This window comes from Jaculus jaculus, chromosome 15 (assembly GCF_020740685.1).
Source record: "Jaculus jaculus isolate mJacJac1 chromosome 15, mJacJac1.mat.Y.cur, whole genome shotgun sequence".
NCBI lineage: Eukaryota > Metazoa > Chordata > Mammalia > Rodentia > Dipodidae > Jaculus > Jaculus jaculus.
The window spans coordinates 68100790-68120550 of NC_059116.1; the positions used below are offsets into that span (position 1 = coordinate 68100790).

Consider the following 19761-nt stretch of genomic DNA (forward strand, 5'->3'; position numbering starts at 1 on the left):
AACTTACTCTCCGTTGGACAATCTGCTTCTCTTTTTTCAGATAGATGCAGATCCTAAGGAGAGAGCTGCCCCATCATACCTCAAAAGGGTCCCGACTAAAACTAAGGAAAATTGGCAAAACAAGCAAGGGTGCTGTTTTCCTGCCATGAACTGGATACCAGCACAAAGGGGAAGGAGACCAACACAGAGAAAAATCAACTCCTACCAAATCAGAGAGCCAGAGCCTCAGAGGCCCCCAACACCTCAGCACTGAAGCAGACCAACAATGAACCCAACATGGCTCAGGGAAATTTTGAGGAAGAGGGGGCAGAAAGAATGTCAGAGTCACATGTTGGGTCATGATATGCAGAGACATTTATCGTACCAATAACTGTGGGCTAACTCCACAATGCACGACCCATTTACATCAACAAGGAGGGTCCATTGGGAGGGGGTAGGTCATGGATGAGCCTAAACAACGGTACCAAACTGTCTGTATTTGCTGAAATGAAAACTAATAAATTAAAATTTTTTAAAAATATATTTTTATTTATTTGAGAGAGAGAGAGAAAGAGGCAGATAGAGAATAGCACTCAGGGCCTCCAGCCACTGCAATTGAACTCCAGACACATGCACCCCTTGTGCATCTGGCTTACATGGGTTCTGGGGAGTTGAACCTGGGTGCTTTGGCTTTGCAGGCAAACACCTTAATGGCTAAGACATCTCTCTAACCCTTCTATATAAATTTGATCATCTACCTGGCAAGTATAAAAAGGAAAGCAGGATGAGAAGAAATGGTTAAAGGCTCTACTGGCAAAGCCTGTGGCATGGGGTTCATTCCTCTGTACCCATGTAAAGCCAGATGCACAAAGTGACACATGCACCTGGAGTTGGTTTGCAGTGGCAAGAGGCTCTTGTGTGCCTCTGTGCTCATAAATAACTAAATCAAAATATTTTTAAAAGGAAAGCAAAAGGAATATAGATACATCTAACTAGAGTGAGCCAGAGGAAAAGGTATTTCATAGAAAGTTACTTTATTATCAGAACAGTATGCATTCCTATGTTTAAGATCTATTTATTATGTTATTTTTACAAGTACAAAGCCCCCCAAGTTTTTCCAGGTGCATATACAGGAATAGAAAAGCCGCAGATTTTGGACACTGCCCAGCCCAGCCACCAGGGTCACTAGGACACTGCAGCCCGTGAGCCCCTGCTGAAGCAGCCGGGTGTCCCTCTTTCACTGCGTCGTGGGGCAGTGCTCAGTCATCCTCTTGCTGATTTCTCTTCTGTCAAAGGAAACCCAGAGTATGTTGGAATAGTATATTCTAAGTGGATACCTGCTCAGCCAACACTGCTCTTTCTGTCAGAAAGTATAATTTTCCAAAGGCCTCGACAAAAGATGTAGCTGAAAATTATCATGAAATTTTTTTTTTGGTTTTTCGAGGTAGGGTCTCATTCTAGCTCAGGCTGACCTGGAATTCACTCTGTAGCCTCAGGGTGGCCTCGAACTCACTGTAACCCTCCTACCTCTGCCTCCTGAGTGCTGGGATTAAAGGCGTGCACCACCACGCCCAGCTAGAAAAATGTTTGTAAAGCTAATTTGATAAGCTAGTTTATCACACTGGATCCTGGACAATCATCATCAGGCAACTGAATACTTACTTTTCTTTCCTACATTGGTATATTCCACTCTATAGAAATATGTAGGAAATACAAGTCCCTATTGAGTGACACACCAGAGACTGGATCTGTTCAGACCCCTTACACGACCGTACTTTCAAGTTAGAAGTATTATGCGGATTTTTAAAAATGTACATCTAACATAAAAATATTTTTTTTAACTGTGATCAATAAATTATTCCTTCAGCTCACATTTCCTATTGCATTGTAAAAAAAATCTCAGTAATCAAGATGCTTTAATTCATAATCATCAAATAAAAGTCAAGGTGGATCCAGGCGTGGTGGCGCATGCCTTTAATCCCAGCACTCAGGAGGCAGAGGTAGGAGGATCACCATGAGTTCGAGGCCACCCTGAGACTACATAGTGAATTCCAGGTCAGCCTGGACTGGAGTGAGACCCTACCACAAAACAAAACAACAACAACAACAAAAAACCAACAAGGCCCTAAAGGAAGTATTACCAAGCACATTTGAAAATCAAGTTGAGGGCTGGAGGGATGGCTTAGCGGTTAAGGTGTTTGCCTGCAAAGCCAAAGGACCCAGGTTCGATTCCCTAGGACTCATATTAGCCAGATGCACAAGGGGGTGCATGCATCTGGAGTTCATCTGCAGTGGCTGGAGGCCTGGGCACACCCATTCTCTCCCTCTCTCCCCCTTTCTCTGTCAAATAAATACATAAAAATAAAATTTAAAAAAATCAAGTTGAAAAGATGGCCAGCATCCCAAACATGTCTATACGTTACCAGCTTGAGAAAGTCTATCAGCTTGTGAGCATCCTCCCCTGTAGACAGGTCCACAAAGTCCTTGGGTAGGCGGTAGCTTAGGTAGGGGCTGGGCTGCACGGTGGCTTCACTGTTTGTGCAACGGAAAGCTGGAGAATCCTTAAAAGAGCAAACCGGAAAGCCTATCATGTTTTCAGTTCTACTTTCCAAATGAGGAGATCCTAGACAGCAGTCTCAACGCATGCTCCCTCCTGTACTAGAGAAAAGGAAGAAAGCAGGAGTCTGAAGGGAAGGAAGGAACGGCACCGAGAGTTTATATATTCACTCCAACATGAAAACAAGGTCGCTAAGAATACTGGCCCACGGGAGCTGGGTTGTGATCTCATTAGCTCCTCAGTGGGCCTGGGCCTAATGCTGGCCATTTCTCCCTGACCGCAAGCAATCTCACATAGGCTACAATCCTTTGTGGTGAGTATTGTTTTCTATAGATGTGCACTTGGGAAGTACTATCTTTGATTATTGTTTACAAGTCTTCAAATTCATTCCTTCTTAAAAAAATATTTACTTATTTATGAGGGAGAGAGGGGAGGGGAGAGAGAGTGAGAGAAAATAGGTGTTCCAGAACTCCTGCCACTGCACATGAACTCCAGATACATGTGCCACTATGTGTATCTGCCTTTGTTTGGATACTGAGGAATCAAACCCATGTCTCGAGCTTTGCAAGCAAGCACCTTTAACCTTGGGGCCATCTCTCCAGCCCCAAATTCATTCTTTACTACACTTATTTAGACTCTTTCAGATTACATTTACACGTTGCCTTGTGTCAAAAGGAGTCCAGAGAGAGGCGGCCTTGGGTTTGGATTTCCCAGGTGGCAGATGTCTTGGTGAGGATGTCTGGTGCTCAGAAGAGGGTGACAAGCCAAGAACCCGAATGGGTCAGGACTAGGAGGCAGGCCTCGAAGGCCATCACCTGATGTGCTTGTGCGGGCCTTGTTCTAGGGATGAAGGACGAGCTGGCACATGAGATCGGAGACAGATGGTATGCAAGGGAACAAATCAATGCCCAAGCCCGTTTCACAGCGAACAGTGTCACAGAAACAAAGAACGAGGGCGGCACACGGAGCGTAGCAATGAGGACCGGGTGCGGGGCGCTCGCAGAGGCGCGGCATGGGCTCCTGAGGTAGTGGAAACAATGGGGTCAAAGACCTGCGGTAAAGTCAGGCTGTGCAGCTTCTCAGAGCGGGGCAGCGCGAGTCTCTGTGCCTGTGCAGAGCCAAGGCTGGGGGGCAGCCAGGAGCCAGGCTCGGTCCCCACTCTAATCAAGCCCCAAGCTCTAAGGGTTAAAATGCGTAAAGGATTTGGGCTGCAAGTTGTTTCTATGCAATGACTGCATCCCTCATTTAAAACTAACACCTCTGCTAAATACCGTACATTCTTTTCCCCGGTTTTGAAGTTTAACCACTCACTTCTCTAAGACACCAGCAAGGACAGAATTCCTTCACCGGTTAATTTGACACATAGCAGTGTCTGACATTGTGCTAAACCCTACAGCTGTACCAAGGAATACAGGAGAAACAATATCCTTCAGAAGCTTTAGAGACTGGTGCAGGTTGTGGGCGAATCAATCGGCACTTGAAACATACAGCAAGAGCCATAACAGGGCAACTATCGACCCGGTTCACAGCTAGGATGGAGGCCAAGGACGGCTCAGGACAGAGTAAGATGGAACACTGGAAAGGTGACAAAGCAGGAAAGCAGGAGTAGACAGAAAAGGCAAACACGTCCCAGCGGCAAGGGAGCAGCGCAGAGCACGGGAGATGGAACGGCTGGTGGCTCAGGAGGTGAGGTGTCGGCCACACAAACAGGACCCGAGTCCAGACCCCAGGCACCACGGACACGGCAGGCAGTAGTGCCTTTCTGTGATCTCGGAACTCAGGAGGTAGAGACAGGAGGAGGCCTGGAGCTTGCTGGCTAGCTAGTCTAGCTGAATTGGTGAGCTCTGGGTTCAGTGAGAGCCCCAGTCTTACAAAATAAGGTGGGCAACCGAGGAACAGACAGCATGCGGTAGCTAGAAAGATGGAGGGTATGCCATGCCGAGCACAAAGGTAAGCTGGCAGATCATTCAGCAGAGTGACTGCTCATTAGTGGAGTCTCCTTTCTCATGAAGAAAGTGACATAATCTGCTGAGAGGAAGGAAGGGAGGAAGGAGTACTGGGACAGAAGATCTAAGGAGCCTGGAGAAGGTGGGACAGCCCCTGTGGACAATGGAAACAAAAGCTGGCCAGGGAGGGATACTTGTCACCAAGGCAAGACACACTGAAAAAGCCCTGCTCTGCGTTGAGCAGGTGGCCTCGGGTCTCGACCATCGCTCAGCAGCTGAAGTGAGGGCCAGAGAAGCAGGCAAATGAACCGGCCAAAGGTCAAGATTCTCCCAAGTGGGCATGGCAGGCAGTGCGAAGAAAAAGGACTAGCTAAACAAGGCACCGGCTACTCACTGAGTAACTGAGTCGTAACGGAAAACTTTCTGTGTTCACCTCGTGGGCAAGTCGGTGGCAGTAAATCTGTTACACGACATGTTCCTAATGGTCCACTGACCGCCTAACGAGCAACCCATCACTGACTGGATCTAAAAGGTTTCCTGTAGCTTTTTAAAATAGGTCTTACCTGTTCCTGAGCATCTCCTTCATTGAAATCACCTTTTAAGTTTGTCTCAGATAACAGCTCTTCCCAAGTGAACAACAGTGAGTCTGTGACTTCACCAAATGGATTAAAGTCAATGAGCCACACCTTCCCCTGAGCACAGAGAGAAAAAGTTCAGTAGGTATTACATGAAAACAAATTAAGTCATACTCTTTGTAAAAAGTATTCTGAGTAGTATTTTCTCTCAAAGACAACCTTAAAATCTTATAAACTATTTCAAAAGATCATCCCTCAGGATTCACTCCAGGAAAGGGCTGCCTGTCTAAAGGTAAGGGCCACTGTGAATCCAGAGCAAAGGGAACCAGGCAAAGGATCAGGATAAGGACACAGCCGTTTAGATACACCAAGACAAATATGAAAGTGCTGCTCATAGTGTTAATGTAGCATTTGTTTTGTATGAGTAATAGCTCGAAAGCATGTGAAGCAGAGATGAAAAAAGTAACCTTTGAAAGAAATGTCTTGTCTTCTGAGAACACAGGAGGGCAATCTGGTAGACTCAAGCTTCGGGGAGGAACATTCTGAGTACACCCAAGTGGAAAGCAGCCTTGCACTGTGATAACAGTTGGGGAAGGTATGCGATCTTGCCAAGAAATGACAGCCACAGCGTTTGACCATCACAGCATTTGGGACATGGAGTAGACACATATTGAAACTTTTTATCTTTATTCCTCTTGACTTTCTACTGGCATGCTCATATATCCACATTAGTATTAATAATTCATTTTCTTCTGTAACTATGCAGCCATCCTGTCTTGATCAGGTGTGCATGTCACTAGGCATGCCTGTGCAGAGACCGTTTTCCATCTCGATTGAAGTAAAATTTTAGGAATGGTGAGCCACCTTACTAGGACTTCCTTCAAGCATGACAAACATCCAGTCAGTGGCAAGGAACCAGCTCAGGAACTTTTTGCCATATGTCTTGTGGGTAAGGTTCAGTTCTGATTTTATACATTCCCCAGGGTAAATGCTAGACATTTATCTTGCTGCTGGAGTCATTTCCCCACATCAGGATGGCACCAACTTCTATATTCTTGACTCTCTGAGGAAATACTAGCCAGCATCATCATCAACCTTGTTTGGGGAACTATTACTAAGGTGTCTTTGAGACACTGCATGTTATTTTAACAAAATGGGTATTTTCTAATCTCTAAACATTCTCTACTTGAGTTTTAAACATTTTTTAACACTTGTTTATGAGAGAGAGAGGCAGATAAAGAGAGAAGAGTGGGTGCACCAGGGTCTCTAGCCACTGCAAATGAACTCCAAACACATGCACCACCTTGTGCATCTGGCTTTATGTAGGTCCAGCAGAATCTAACCCAAGTCCTTAGACTTTGCAGGCACATGCCTTAACCATTAAGCCATCTCACCACACCTCTACTTGACTTTTTGTTTGTTTGTTTGTTTGAGGTAGGATCTCACTCTAGCCCAGGCTGACCTGGAATTCGCTAAGGAGTCTCAGGGTGGCCTTGAACTTATGGCGATCCTCCTACCTCTGTCTCCTGAGTGCTGGGATTACAGGCATGCACCACCACGCCTGGCTTCTACTTGACTTTTTAATTGTGGTCAAGACAGTTCATAAGAAAAGAAAAGTCAGACTAACCAAATGACCACCTACCAGTGAATCTCGAAGCTGATACTGTAGCAGGCACTGGAACATAAAGACCTGGCATAAGAGAACCTGTCCCTCAATGAGCTCAGCAGAGTTCAAGACACACACCCCAAACCTATCCCCAGCGCATCGACACCTGCCACCCGAGAGCACGCTGCCTGGACAGCGTAGCACAGGGCCTGGGGGCCCAGGAAATGGCCCCCAGAGTAAGTTGGACTTTTTTGTTTTTGAGACAGGTCTCACTATTGCCCAGAGCCCAAGTGATTCCTCTGCTTCAGTCTCCCCAAAAGCTGGAATTAGTGGAACGTGTCAGGTACTGAGCTGTGGAAACGTGGAATTTGAAGGGCAATGATGATGACTTTAGGAGAAGAAGGCATGGGAGGAAAAGCAGAGGGGAACACCACAGGCCATGAAAACTAACAGGACCAAAGCAGTCTTAACAAGTGTGTAAAATACACAGGGCTGCCCTGCAGGAGACTCAGTTAGGGTGACCTTAAAAGCTTCCTGTTCTAAACAAGGTGAAATTCAGGCTAAGATAATCCCTTTCTCACAAGCGTAATTATGAGAAAGAAAAGGGGGTCCTCGGGAGTCAGGAATGAAGAGGAATCTGAACACCAGAGGTAAGAGTACAACTGAACTACGGGAACTGAGGCAGCGCGGAATCCCTACCAGGGTCCAAGGCTTTCATACCCGTAGGTCGGCAGCAGGCTGGGCAAGAGAAAGGGACTTCAGACTAGAAAGGATGGATATCAGAGGGCTGCAACCTCAGTGAATGAAGCATAAAAATAAAAACTTCAGGGCTGGAGAGGTGGTTTAGTAGTTAAGGTGCTTACCTACAAAGCCTAAGGACCCTAATTCAACTCCCCAGAACCCATGTAAGCCAGACATGCTAGGTGACGCACATGCACAAGATGACACATGCACACAAGGTGGCACGTGTGTCTGGAGTTAGACTGCGGTAGCTCGAGACCCTGGTGTGCCAACTCTCTTTCTCTCATATAAAAAAGAAAGAGAGAAAAACTCAAGCATAGTGACTTAGTAGGAGCCAAAGGAGGTGCTCTTCTCTGACTTCATTTTGGGGAACCCGAGAGATGCAAATGAAAAATTATTCAACATTTAAGAATTGGGATTCTCACACATAAAAGCTCAGTAAAAAATGAACTCAAGGGCTAGAGAGATAACTTAGTAGTTAAAGCATTTGCCTACGAAGCCTATGGACCCAAGTTCGATTCCCCAGTACCCACATAAGCCAGATGCACAAGGTGGCACATGTGTCTGGAGTTCATTTGCAGTGGCTGGAGGCCCTAGTGTGCCCATTTCTCTCTCTCTCTCTCTCTCTCTCTCTCTGACTCTTCCCCCCTCTCTTTCTCTCTCTCTAATAAACATATAAATAAAAACTTTTTTTAAAAAAAGTGAACTCAAAGTAAAATGAACATATTGAATTGAAGGATAAAGACTAAAAGAAAACAAGATGAATGACAGTCTGAAAATACAACAGGGACTAAAGTCCAGAGAACTTGGGGGAAAGATTAGCAACCCGAGACATAACAGAAATTACGGGGGGCGGGGGGCTAGGACAACAGGGTAAAAATTTAGAAAAACATAAATTTGGATCCAAATTGCATAGCAAATAGACAAGTGGATAAATGCAAAGAGATCAAAGACTTAGATGTAAAATAAGACACCAAAGAACTGAACAAAAAACACAAGGAGTAGCCGGGTGTGGTGGCGCACACCTTTAATCCCAGCACTCGGAGGCAGAGGTAGGAGGATCACTGTGAGTTCAAGGCCACCCTGAGATTACATAGTGAATTCCAGGTCAGCCTGGGCCAGAGTGAAACCCTACCTGGAAAAACAAACAAACAAGAACTAGGGTAGCTCAGTCCTGTAATACAAGCAAATGGGAGTCAGAGGCAAGAGAATTGCCATAAAATTGAGATTGAGGGTAGCTTGGGCTACAGTGAGTTCTAGGCAGTCTTGGGTATATAACAAGACATGACTCTAAAAACAAAACAAAACCCCCAACAGAATCTAGAAATATTGTATTTATAAGATATTTACATATATACCTAAGCAAAAACTAAAAAGATAAACTCTCAAAATAAATAAATAAACCCAAGCCTGAAATACTGCCATTAATCACAGATAAGATACACTTTAATGCAAAACATATGTAGGATAGATATGGCCCCTACTTAATAATAAGATTTCACTGAGAAAACTGAGACCATCTGTTATGGCCAAGCTTGCATGCCAACTTGATGAGACTGAGCGGCACTAGGAATTCAGTAAAGCACACTTCTGGGAATGTCTGAGGGGACATTCATGACTGCCATGCAAAACCCACCCTGAAGGCAGGCAGCACACTGCAGACGTGCAGAGGCCGCGGGGAAGCAGGCGGAAGCTCGCTAGAACAGCCGCAGCCGCGCGCAGGCAGTGTGCTCTCTCTGCTCCCTCGGCCCCTCTGTCATGAAGCTTGGCCTCTACAAGGCCCACGGTGATGGAGCTAAGTAACCAAAAACTGAAATCTATGAAACTGAATCAAAATAAATTTCTCTTCTTTTATGTTGTTCATGCCAGGTATTTTGTCACTGTTGAAAGGCTGACACAGAAAAATTAGCATTATCTAAAAACACAACTTCAAAATGTATTACATTAAAACTGTCCAAATTTTTTTTTTTTTTTTTTGAGGTAGGGTCTCACTCTAGCCCAGGCTGACCTGGAACTCACTCTGCAATCCCAGGCTGGTCTTGAACTCATGGCAATCCTACCTCAGCTCCCCAAGTGCTGGGATTAAGGGCATGCGCCACCATACCCAGATTAGGAACTTTTTTTTTTTTAGAGAGAGAGAGAGAGACAGACAGACAGAGACGCACGCGCGCGCGCGCGCGCGCGCACACACACACACACACACACACACACACACACACACACACAGAATTGGTGTACCAGGGCCTCGGCCACTGCAGTTGAACTCCAGATGCTTGTGCCACCTAGTGGACATGTGCAACCTTGCGCTTGCCTCACCTTCATGCCTCTGGCTTACATAGGATTTAGAGAGTCGACCATGGGTCTTTAGGCTTCACAAGGAAGCACCTTAACCGCTAAGCCATCTTTCCAGCCCCCAGATTAAGAACTTTTAATATACCTTGCTCAGTATCTAACAAAGCAATAGTCAAATATTAGGAAAAACAGGGTGGTTTTTTTTTTTTTTTTTTTTTTTGCTGTTTTCAATGAAGGAAAGTTTTGCATGGGGAATGTAACTCAGTGGTACAGCACATACATAACATGTGTGAAGCCCTGGACTGAAACAGAAGTGAAGAAGTCTAACCATATACAAAAGCAGACGAATTGTGCAAAAACCCCATTTCCTCTAATTCAGCCTACCCATTATATACTGTGCTTCATTTTGAAGAAAATCTCAAGCACCATTTCCTCTGGAAGACATCTATCGAGTATATCACATGTTACAAATTATACTTTCTTTTTCAAAAACACATATAATAGTTATAAAATGGACCATGTTGCAAAGCCAATTTTGATAATACCAAGACCCAAAGTTAAACATATATTCAGTCCATAAAGTAATGAAATTAAAAATTAATAAGCCACAGCCGAGAACACATACGGGGACCAGAACAGTTAAAAAAAAAAAAAAAGCAAGATAGTCATTCTAAATTCTAGCTCTGTGTTATCCCTGTTGAAGGAGCTCCTGAAAACATGTATCCAGTACAGCACCTGCGAGTTACTGCGTGGTGCAGAGCCACGGCATAAGTAGGAGCTGGACTATCTCGGCACGAAGCGACTGGCCTGGCCACAGTAAGAATGCAGACGCAGCACAGTGCTGCCAAGTCCAGCGCAAGAGCACACAGATGCCCAAGTTAGCTTTCTACAAGGAGAACCACCAGGAATATGTTCAAGGAAGTGTCTAACAAACTCTGATACCGGCATCACTGAGTAAATGCAAATGAGTTTTACAATATGGTTTAAATCTCTTAACAGAAACTGTCAGGATGTTTATACTGGCATGTTTCTCACTTTTAAAAATGTAACTAGGGGCTGGGGAGATAGCTAAGTGGTTAAAGGTACTTGCTGGCAAAGCCTGCTGGCCCAGGTTCAATTCTCCAGCATGCACATAGAGCCAGATGCAAAAAGCAGCACAAGCATCTGGCATTTATTTGTGGGGGCAAGAGATGAGGTGCACCCATTCATACACACATACAATACACACACACATGCAAATAAATGAAAAAAATATATAACTACTTTCAGTTTGGAAAGTTCACAGCAGTCATTATCTATGTGCACATCCAACTTCATTTGAAGACACTTCTCAACTCTTTCACCAGGTTCAATAGCTACATCTCCCTAATCGTCCTCCTCAGTTGTACGTGGACCAGGCCCCTTGCCAGGGACATACTGAGACATATGGCGAGTCCTGGCATTTTTACCTGCTTTAGTTTTGGTATGTGTACACTGTAGGCAGATAATATATATCCCACAGTATTATATGATTGAGATATTGGAATATATGAGAATAAAAACCCTGTGAAAAATGCATGTATAAGACAACAGTCTGTGTGCGGTCATTCTCTCATGGCCTTTGAAACGGGGAGTTAGGGGTTCTGGAAGAGAGTCCTTGTACCCCAAACACTAGGTTCATGCTTGCATTTAACCAAAGAATTTGGCAAACCAAGCTCAGAAGGATAATTATTAAATTACTATATTTATGTAGGGAAGTATAAAACCAAGAGAAGGAAAATGGATACACCCACGTGGTCTGAGAGCCCACATGGTGGGCCTGGAAGAAACATAAAAACAGTGAGAGAGGAAAGAAAAGAAAGTACAAAGAGCTCCTGTCATGTGGAGGGCAGGAGGGGTAACGAGCCTGTGTGGGAGTGGGGGTCGGGCTCAGGAGTGATGAACGGCAACCAGGAGGACTTGCTCTCCCCTTGTGAAGGTATTTATAACCTTACTGTAGCGGGCACACATACACACACACACAAAAAAAAAATTTTAAGAAAAAAGATAACATGCTATCAGGAACAAGAAGAAAAAAGGATCCCTTATACACTGTTAGTAGGAATGTAAATAAGCTAGTCCGGCCACAAGAAAAACAGTATGGAGGTTCCTCCCAAAAGTAAAAAGAAGACCACTGTCCACTAGAACAATCCCACTCCTGGATAGACACCCATAGGAAGTAAAGTCAGGATGGGAAGGAGACATCTCTACTGCAGCATTATTCATAATAGTCTGGAAATGCAAAAGACCTACATGTCAATCAACTGATGACTGGATATGGAAAATGGGATGTACATAAACAATGGAATATTATTCAGCAACAAAAATAATGAAAACCAGTCCTTTGTGGCAATACGGATGAACTGGAGATCCTTATGTAAGTGGCACAGGACAAGTACCACTGATCTGTCATGGGAAACCAAAGCACACTGATGTCCAAGAAGCCAAGAGTGGAATGATAGCTAGCAGAGGCTGGAGAGAAGGTGGGGAGGGAGACGTGGTAAAAGCTGATCAGTGAGTACTGCGTGAACAGACAGGAATAAGAAATTCTGAGGTGCTACTGCAGAGCAGGGAGACTATAGATAATGAAAACCCACTATACACACCAGTGAACTAAAAGAAAGAAATGTGGGTGTTTGCACCACCAAGAAATGATAAATTTTGAGGAGATAGATATGCTTACCCTGAATTGAACATTACACACACACACACACACACACACACACACACACACACACACACACTAATATGTATGTATTGAAACATTGCAAAAATCTATAACTTTTATGTCTTTATGTATCAGTTAAAAACTAACTTTAAGGGCTGAGGAGATGGCTCAGCAGTTAAAGGTGGTTCAGTGCCAAGCCTGCTTGCCTAGGCTTGATTCCCCGGCACTCACATAAAGCCAGACACAAAGAACAGCAAATATCAGTTCATTTGCAGGGTCAAGAGACCCTAGGTATATACATACACACACACATGCACTAATAAATATTTTTTAATTTTATTTATTTGCAATCAGAGACAGATAGCAGAGAGACACAGAGAGAGTGGGCACGCCAGGGTCTCTAAGCCACTGCAAACAAACTCCAGAAGTATGTGCCCTTTGTGTATCTGGCTTACATGGGTCCTAGGGAATGGAACCTGGGTCCTTTGGCTTTGCAGACAAATGACTTAACTGCTAAGCTACTTCTTCAGCCCCCAGTAAAGATATTTTTAAAAAACTAAATTTAAATTAAAAATATGCAAACAGTCAAGAAAAAATTTAAACAATAAGCTGAGGTAGGAGGATTGTCATGAGTTCACTGAGAAGCTAGCCTGGGCTACAGAGTGAGTTCCAGGTCATCCTAAACTAGAGTGAGACCCTGCCTCAAACAAATAAGCAAACAAAAGACACCAAAAATGAATGTAAACAAATCCCCATCTTTGGTCTAAAGACAAAATGATTCAGAACCTGCTAAGAAACTTTTAGTTGACTGAAAAAAAAAAATAGCTACATGTCAAATGATGGATTTCTAGCTAATTCAGTGGCATACTGAAATATTTTAAGAGGCCCAGAACTCTGGCGAAGTGTGAAGTAGGACTTAAGGTGGCCGCTTACCCACCTGTTCAATTAATTACAGCTGTGACACATAATGATTTAAAACCGTTAAGACCTGCAGCTGTGGTTTTCTTGAGACCCTGCCTCAAAAAAAGACATTCAGCTTCCTTATGTCAAGCACACTTAAGAAATATATTTTTTCATTTACTTACTTAAAAGAGAAAGAGAAAAGAGGTAGAGAAAGAAAGAATGGCCACACAGGGGCCTCATGCCACTGCAAACAAACTCCAGACACATTTGCCACTTTCTGCATTGGGCTTTTAGTGAAGAATCCAACCCAGGCCATCAAGCTTTGCAACCAAAAGCCTACATCACTGAGTCATCTCTCCAATCCATTACACACACTTTTAAGGTAGATTCTTAAGCACATTAAATTTTTTTAAATTTACTTATTTGCAAGCAGAAAAAGATAGGAGACAGAGAGAGAGAATGGGTGCACCAGGGCCTCCATCCGCTGCAAAGGAACTCCAGATGCATGCACCACTTTGCAAATGTGGTTAAGCCCACTTTTGAGCAGTGGACTCTTCACATACATGGTTTTCTACCATGTTTGACTATAAGCGCACCCCTGGTTTAAGACTTATCAACTACACTGCTTACTTACCCTACTGTCTCTGTATATGTCAAATACAACTGCAAAGAAGAAAACAATCAGTTACTGATGCACTAGTGTGTTTTTTTAATCTAAGTATCTGTTTGAAAATTTCAGTGTATTTTATTACTAAACACAGTAGAATATAATTAGCCTCAAAAGTTACTGCTTCTAAATCCCCAGACCCAACCAGGAACACTTGAGGTAGGTCATGCTGTAATCCCAGGACTCAGAAGGCCAAGGCAGGAGGACGGCTGCACACTGAGGCTAGCCTGAGCTACACAGTGAGTTCTAGGCCAGCCCTTCAAAAACTGAAAACTTAAGCTAATGAATGAAAACAAATCCAGCCGAGCATGGTGGTGCCCACCTTTAATCCCAACACTTGGGAGGTAGACGTAGGAGGAGGATCTCCATGAGTTACAGTCCACCCTGAAACTACACAGTGAATTCCAGGTCAGCCTGGGCTGGAGCAAGACGCTACCCCCCCAAAAATAAAACAAATATAAAGGGTTTCTGCATTATTTTACTTGTGTAACTTTGCTTCCTTCCTCTTTATCCTCAGATATAGTTAAAAACTTAAATGAGCAGGGCGTGGTGGCACACACCTTTAAACTCAGCACTTGGGAGGCAGAAGTAGAAGGATTGCCATGAGTTCAAGGCCAGCCTGAGACTACATAGTGAATCCCAGGTCAGCCTGGACTAGAGTGAAACCCTACCTTGAAAAACAAACCCTCCCCCAAAAAAACACCTCAAACGATAGGCTGGAGAGATGGCTTAGTGGTCAAGTGCTTGCCTATGAAGCCTAAGGACCCCAGTTCAAGGCTTGATTCCCCAGGACCCATGTTAGCCAGATGCACAAGGGGGCGCACGTGTCTGGAGTTCGTTTGCAGTGGCTAGAGGCCCTGGCGCGTCCATTCTCTCTCTCTCTCTCTCTGCCTCTTTCTCTGTCTGTTGCTCTCAAATAAATAAAAATAAATAAATAAATACATAAAAATAAATTTAAAAAAAAGAGGGCTGGAGAGATGACTCAGCAGTTAAATCGCTTGCTTGTAAAAGCCTGATGGCCCGCATTTGATTCCCCAGTATTCATGTAAAGCCAGATACTAAACGTGGCACAGGCATCTGGAGTTTATTTGCAGTCGCAAGAGGCCCTGGCCCCTCCCTCCCTCTCTCTCTCTCTCTCTCCCTCCCTCCCTCCCTCCCTCTCTCCCTCCCTCTCTCTCTCTCTCTCTCTCTCTCCCCCTTTCTATTCTTTCAAATAAATAAAAAATGTTTTTAAAAAACTCAAACCAGACACCAACATTACCTCAAGCAGTTTGCTACTTTGAACTGGGTACACAGCAAGAATGGTGCTGTCGCTGAGGGAAGGACTAATGAAAGGAGTGGCCGTCACTTATGTGGGGAGTGAACTGAGCAAAATTTGTCAGAAGAATGCACAAAACCTGATTAGGCTACTGGTAAGATTCGTCTTTTTTTAAGCTGAATCTGCCACAGAATCCAGTGTTGGCAGGCAGAAAAAACATAAATCATAGCCATCATTTTAAGCTGCTTGAAATTCACAGTATACTTTCTATTCCTAAAAACAATCTATAAATGTTTACTTCGTAGCTGGTTCTGTCTTTGATCAAACAAGCAGAAGCCAAAAAGGAGAGGTTCTCTGCTGTCCAAAGAATAACCCCAAGAAACACACACTTCCACAAGGACAAGAAAGAGGACAGTCTAGACATTAAAACATAGTGTCCAATTAAATAACATGAAACTAACGCATAAGTCATTAGCAATACCAACTACCAATACACACAGTGTTTACAACACTGTACTTTGAGCTGAGCTTTAAACAATACACCTTGGTACCATGTACTTTACTTCCTTTTACTGCATCAGCAGAAAATACTCACAGTCCTCATCTAAGAATTTATATTGAATGTGCTTCTTGAAGAAGTCTTGTATGCATCTGCAAATTTCTTCCTTTTGTTTAGAAATGTGATCATAATATTGCGTGTAGTCCCTTTGAGAAATACCTGACAAGAAGATATTTTACATGCTATTATTATACAATCCTCTTTAAACATGCCAACATGTAATTTAAACTACTTTTGAGACAACCACTAAAGTAGGTTAAAAGACTAAGCAAGTGAATACTGCATTACAAAGTACCCAGTTGTGACAATTATGTGGATATGTGAATCCTAATGTCCTATGCTGTCACGCATTCTTAACCTCGAAAGTACTTATTTTTACCAAGCACAATGGAAATAATTTAACCACACAAAGGCCTGTTATGTAAAAAGTAACCATTTTAAACCTGCATATATATTCAACTGCTAGTGCTTTCTTTTTTTCTTTTTGAGAAAGTCTCTACAAATTGGCATCCTCTTCCACTTGGGCGCATAAACTTTAAAATATTCCCCACCGTATGTCTGTGGTATTCATGCATTTCACACAGTCATCTACTCTTCTTATTGATCCAAGCTGCTTCGTCACCACAGCCTGAGCTCTCAAACCATGGACAATTAAACACTCCTCTCTTCAAAGTAACTTGATGGTATTATTCCAAATACACTCAAGGAAGTGCTGTATGGCCTCCTCAGTGTGCGCAAGGAGGGAGGGAAAGTCTCCCTGTAGAGCAGGCTTCTGCTTCCTTGAACACGTCATACGGCTCTCTCCTTCAGCACAGACGTGCACGGGCTGTGGTTTGTCCAAGAATATCTCACAGTATGATACATGTGAGTGCCTCAATTTCTTTTAGTTATGGTAAAAAATGTCAACATCACATTCAATGAGCAGTAGTAATTTGATTCTATTCACATTATACTTCTCTTGGTTGACAGTAAATTTTAAGACAAAATTTATTGTGTATGCACAAAAAGAACAAATTGTCCTCAATATTTAATTTAAATAAATAGCAGCTAAAATAGATGACTTTTAATTTACTTATTTTCTCACATGTCAAAAGTGCTATAATAATAAATAGTGGCCCCTCAAAGAAATATAGGCTGAAATTGTCTTTTCATATTTACAATGGATACTTCATTGCTAACAATATAAAAGTTTCAAACAGAACACAAGTGATATTACATTTACTATGAGTTGGGAATGGTAACAACCATCATCTTCATCTCTGGAACCTACACAGGCACAAATAATTGACAGTATCATTTTTCTCTGTGGAAACTGAATGTGAGTTCAAGATCCTTAGTGACCCGAGTGTTCCAGAGAGTCCATACCAACTGGTAGAAGGGCATGTAAAACAAAGCTGATTCTATCATTTCCTAGAAACGAACTTCTGCCCAAGACCTTATCTTTCTTTACTTTCCTTTATTTTTTTCACTGACACATGATAACTACACATATATTTAGAGTGCAATATGGTTTAGTGATACCATATATATACATATATTATGTACACACACACACATATATATTCACTAATGACAACATTAACATATTTAACATAAGGGTTGCAATTTCAGCCATTAAAAAAAAAAAAGGATAAGTCAGGCATGGAGGCACACACCTTTAATTCCAGCACCTGGGAGGCAGAGGTAGAAGATTGTTGTGAGTTCAAGGCTGTGAGACTAAACAGTGAGGCTAGAGGGAGACCCGATGTCAAAAAACCAAATCAGGAAAACAAAACAAAACAAGGAAGGAAGGAAGGAAATCTTGACATTTACAACTGCACAGCTGTCTTCTTTTAAAGACTGTTTTTGGACTGGGATGCAGCTCCATGGTTGAGCACTTACCTGGTAAGCACAAGAAGCTGGGTTTGACTCTCAGGAATACATTTTAAAACAAGTTAAAGATAATTTTCAAAGATGACAAGAACTCACCAATAAGCTTGCTTTCCTTGACGAAACATCGGAATTCGGCCCCAGGAATTAATTCGCACCATTTTCTAAGAACAAGCTGTAGACAAAGGAGTGGGTCTAACACGGGCATGTAAGGAGTCTAAGAGGCCATTTCTGCCAAGACTGTGTTGCTTAAAACTTTTTTTTAAAATTTATTTTAGAGAGAGAGAAAGAAAAGAGGCAGATATATAGAGAATGGGTGCACCAGGGCCTCTAGCCTCAGCAAATAAACTCTAGACATACACACCACCTTGTACATTTGGCTTTAAGTGGGTCCTGGGAAATAGAACCTGGGTTCTTAGGCTTTGCAGCAAGTGCCTTAACCACTAAGTCATCCCTCCAGCCAATAATGTGTTTTTGAAAAACATATTTGTAATTTATTTATTTGAGGGAGAGAAAGAGACAGAGAGAGAATAGGTGCACCAAGGCCTTCAGCCAAGGCAAACAACTCCAGATGCATGTGCCCCCTTGTGCCTCTAGCTTACCTGGGTCCTGAGGAATCAAACCAGAGTCCTTTGGCTTTGTAGGCAAATGCTTTAACCACCAAGCTATCCCTCCAGCCCTTGTTTTTTAAAATTTTTTTAAGAGGCCTCATAAAAAATGATTGACGTGAGATGTAGGAATAGAGCGCTGACCTATTCCAACAAGAAACAGAAACTGTTCTACAATTCTTTAGGACAAAATGCAGCCCTGACAAAGTTTAGGATTTAGATGTAGCTCAGTGGCAGAGCACTTGCCTACCAAGGACAAGGCCTTGGGTTTGGTACCCAGCACTGGGGGCAGAAGGGACATCTTTGTCACTTATTTATCATTTTAAGAGACTTGACATAGTACACAGAACAAACATGACTAGGTCAAATCTGACCATCACTGTGCGATAAGCTGCTCTGTAATCTGTATGCACCTTAAGAACATCAACAGTTAAGCAATGTCAGGGTTAAGGCCCTGGGTTCCACTGAGAGCAGAGTAATTTTAAAAAGCTGTAAAACGGTATATAAACTATTTATGATGGCTCTCTTCCTATTCATCCCATTTAAAAAAACATTAAAAATGGGCCTGGGGCAATGGCTCAACAGTTAAGGCACTTGTCTGCAGAGCCTAACAACCTGAGTTTGATTTCCTAGTACCCAGACGCACAAAGTGGTGCATGTTTCTGGAGTTTGTTTATAGTGACTGAAGGCCCTGGTGTGCCCATTCTTTCTGTCTCTCTTCTATTTCTCTGTGCTTGGAAGTAAATAAATAAACATATTTTTAAAAATTTAAATGTACCAATTTCACTTATTATTATTATGTATCATATGTTTTTATTATTTTTGATATTGTGAGCAAGCTCTTGGAAAGTTTATACCTTACTTTTAAAATGAACCTCATAATTAGAAGAAGAACCTTAACCTAAACTATTGCACAGGCTTATCTATTAAAAGCTAATGCTAGGGTGTGTGCACATGTGTATAATATGACTAGAAATGTGTAAATTTTGTTTGGTGAGTTGTGTAGAGTGTGCACGTGTGTTACTAGTGAGTGAGTGCTCTGTTTCTGACCTGACCCTGCCTTAGGCAGCCTGGTAGCTCTTCGCTCCTGGGATGGCACCACATTAGTGCTGATCTTAATGAAGACACCCGATGGTCAGTCCAGAACTGCTGGATTCAAGCAATCCTGCTGCATCACTCTCCCGAGTTGCTGGGATGTCAGGTATGGACCACTGCGCCCTGTGCCGATACCTGTTTACATGTGCATGTGGAGGCCAAAGGACAGCTTCAAGTATGCCATCTACCTCTTTTTGAGACAGAGTCTCTCACTGGCCTGGAGTTCACCAATTAGGCTACAGTGGCTGGCCAGTGAGCTCCAGGGATCTATGGGTCTCTACTTCCCCAACTCTGGGATTACAAACATGAGCTACCACACCAGACCCTTATGTGGGTACTGAGGGGGTTGAACTCAGGTCTTCATGGTTGGAACTCAAGCAATTTACCAACTGAGCTAATCCCTCAGCCTCAACTATAATA

The 19761-nt window shown here is 43.0% G+C and overlaps 1 protein-coding gene across 1 annotated transcript in view; it reads right to left on the bottom strand.

The window, feature by feature from the left end:
- Nucleotides 1–996: 996 nt before the first annotated feature.
- Cdc123 (cell division cycle 123) overlaps nt 997–19761 on the bottom strand; it is a 68087-nt gene continuing 49322 nt past the window's right edge. Inside the window, exons 8-13 of the mRNA XM_004662371.2 lie at nt 17738–17813; nt 15806–15928; nt 13920–13948; nt 5046–5174; nt 2403–2540; nt 997–1265 (exon numbers count right to left, since the gene is read on the bottom strand). Of these exons, the coding sequence (XP_004662428.1) occupies nt 1239–1265; nt 2403–2540; nt 5046–5174; nt 13920–13948; nt 15806–15928; nt 17738–17813 (522 nt within the window). The 3' untranslated portion in view covers nt 997–1238. The remainder of the gene's footprint in view (nt 1266–2402; nt 2541–5045; nt 5175–13919; nt 13949–15805; nt 15929–17737; nt 17814–19761) is intronic.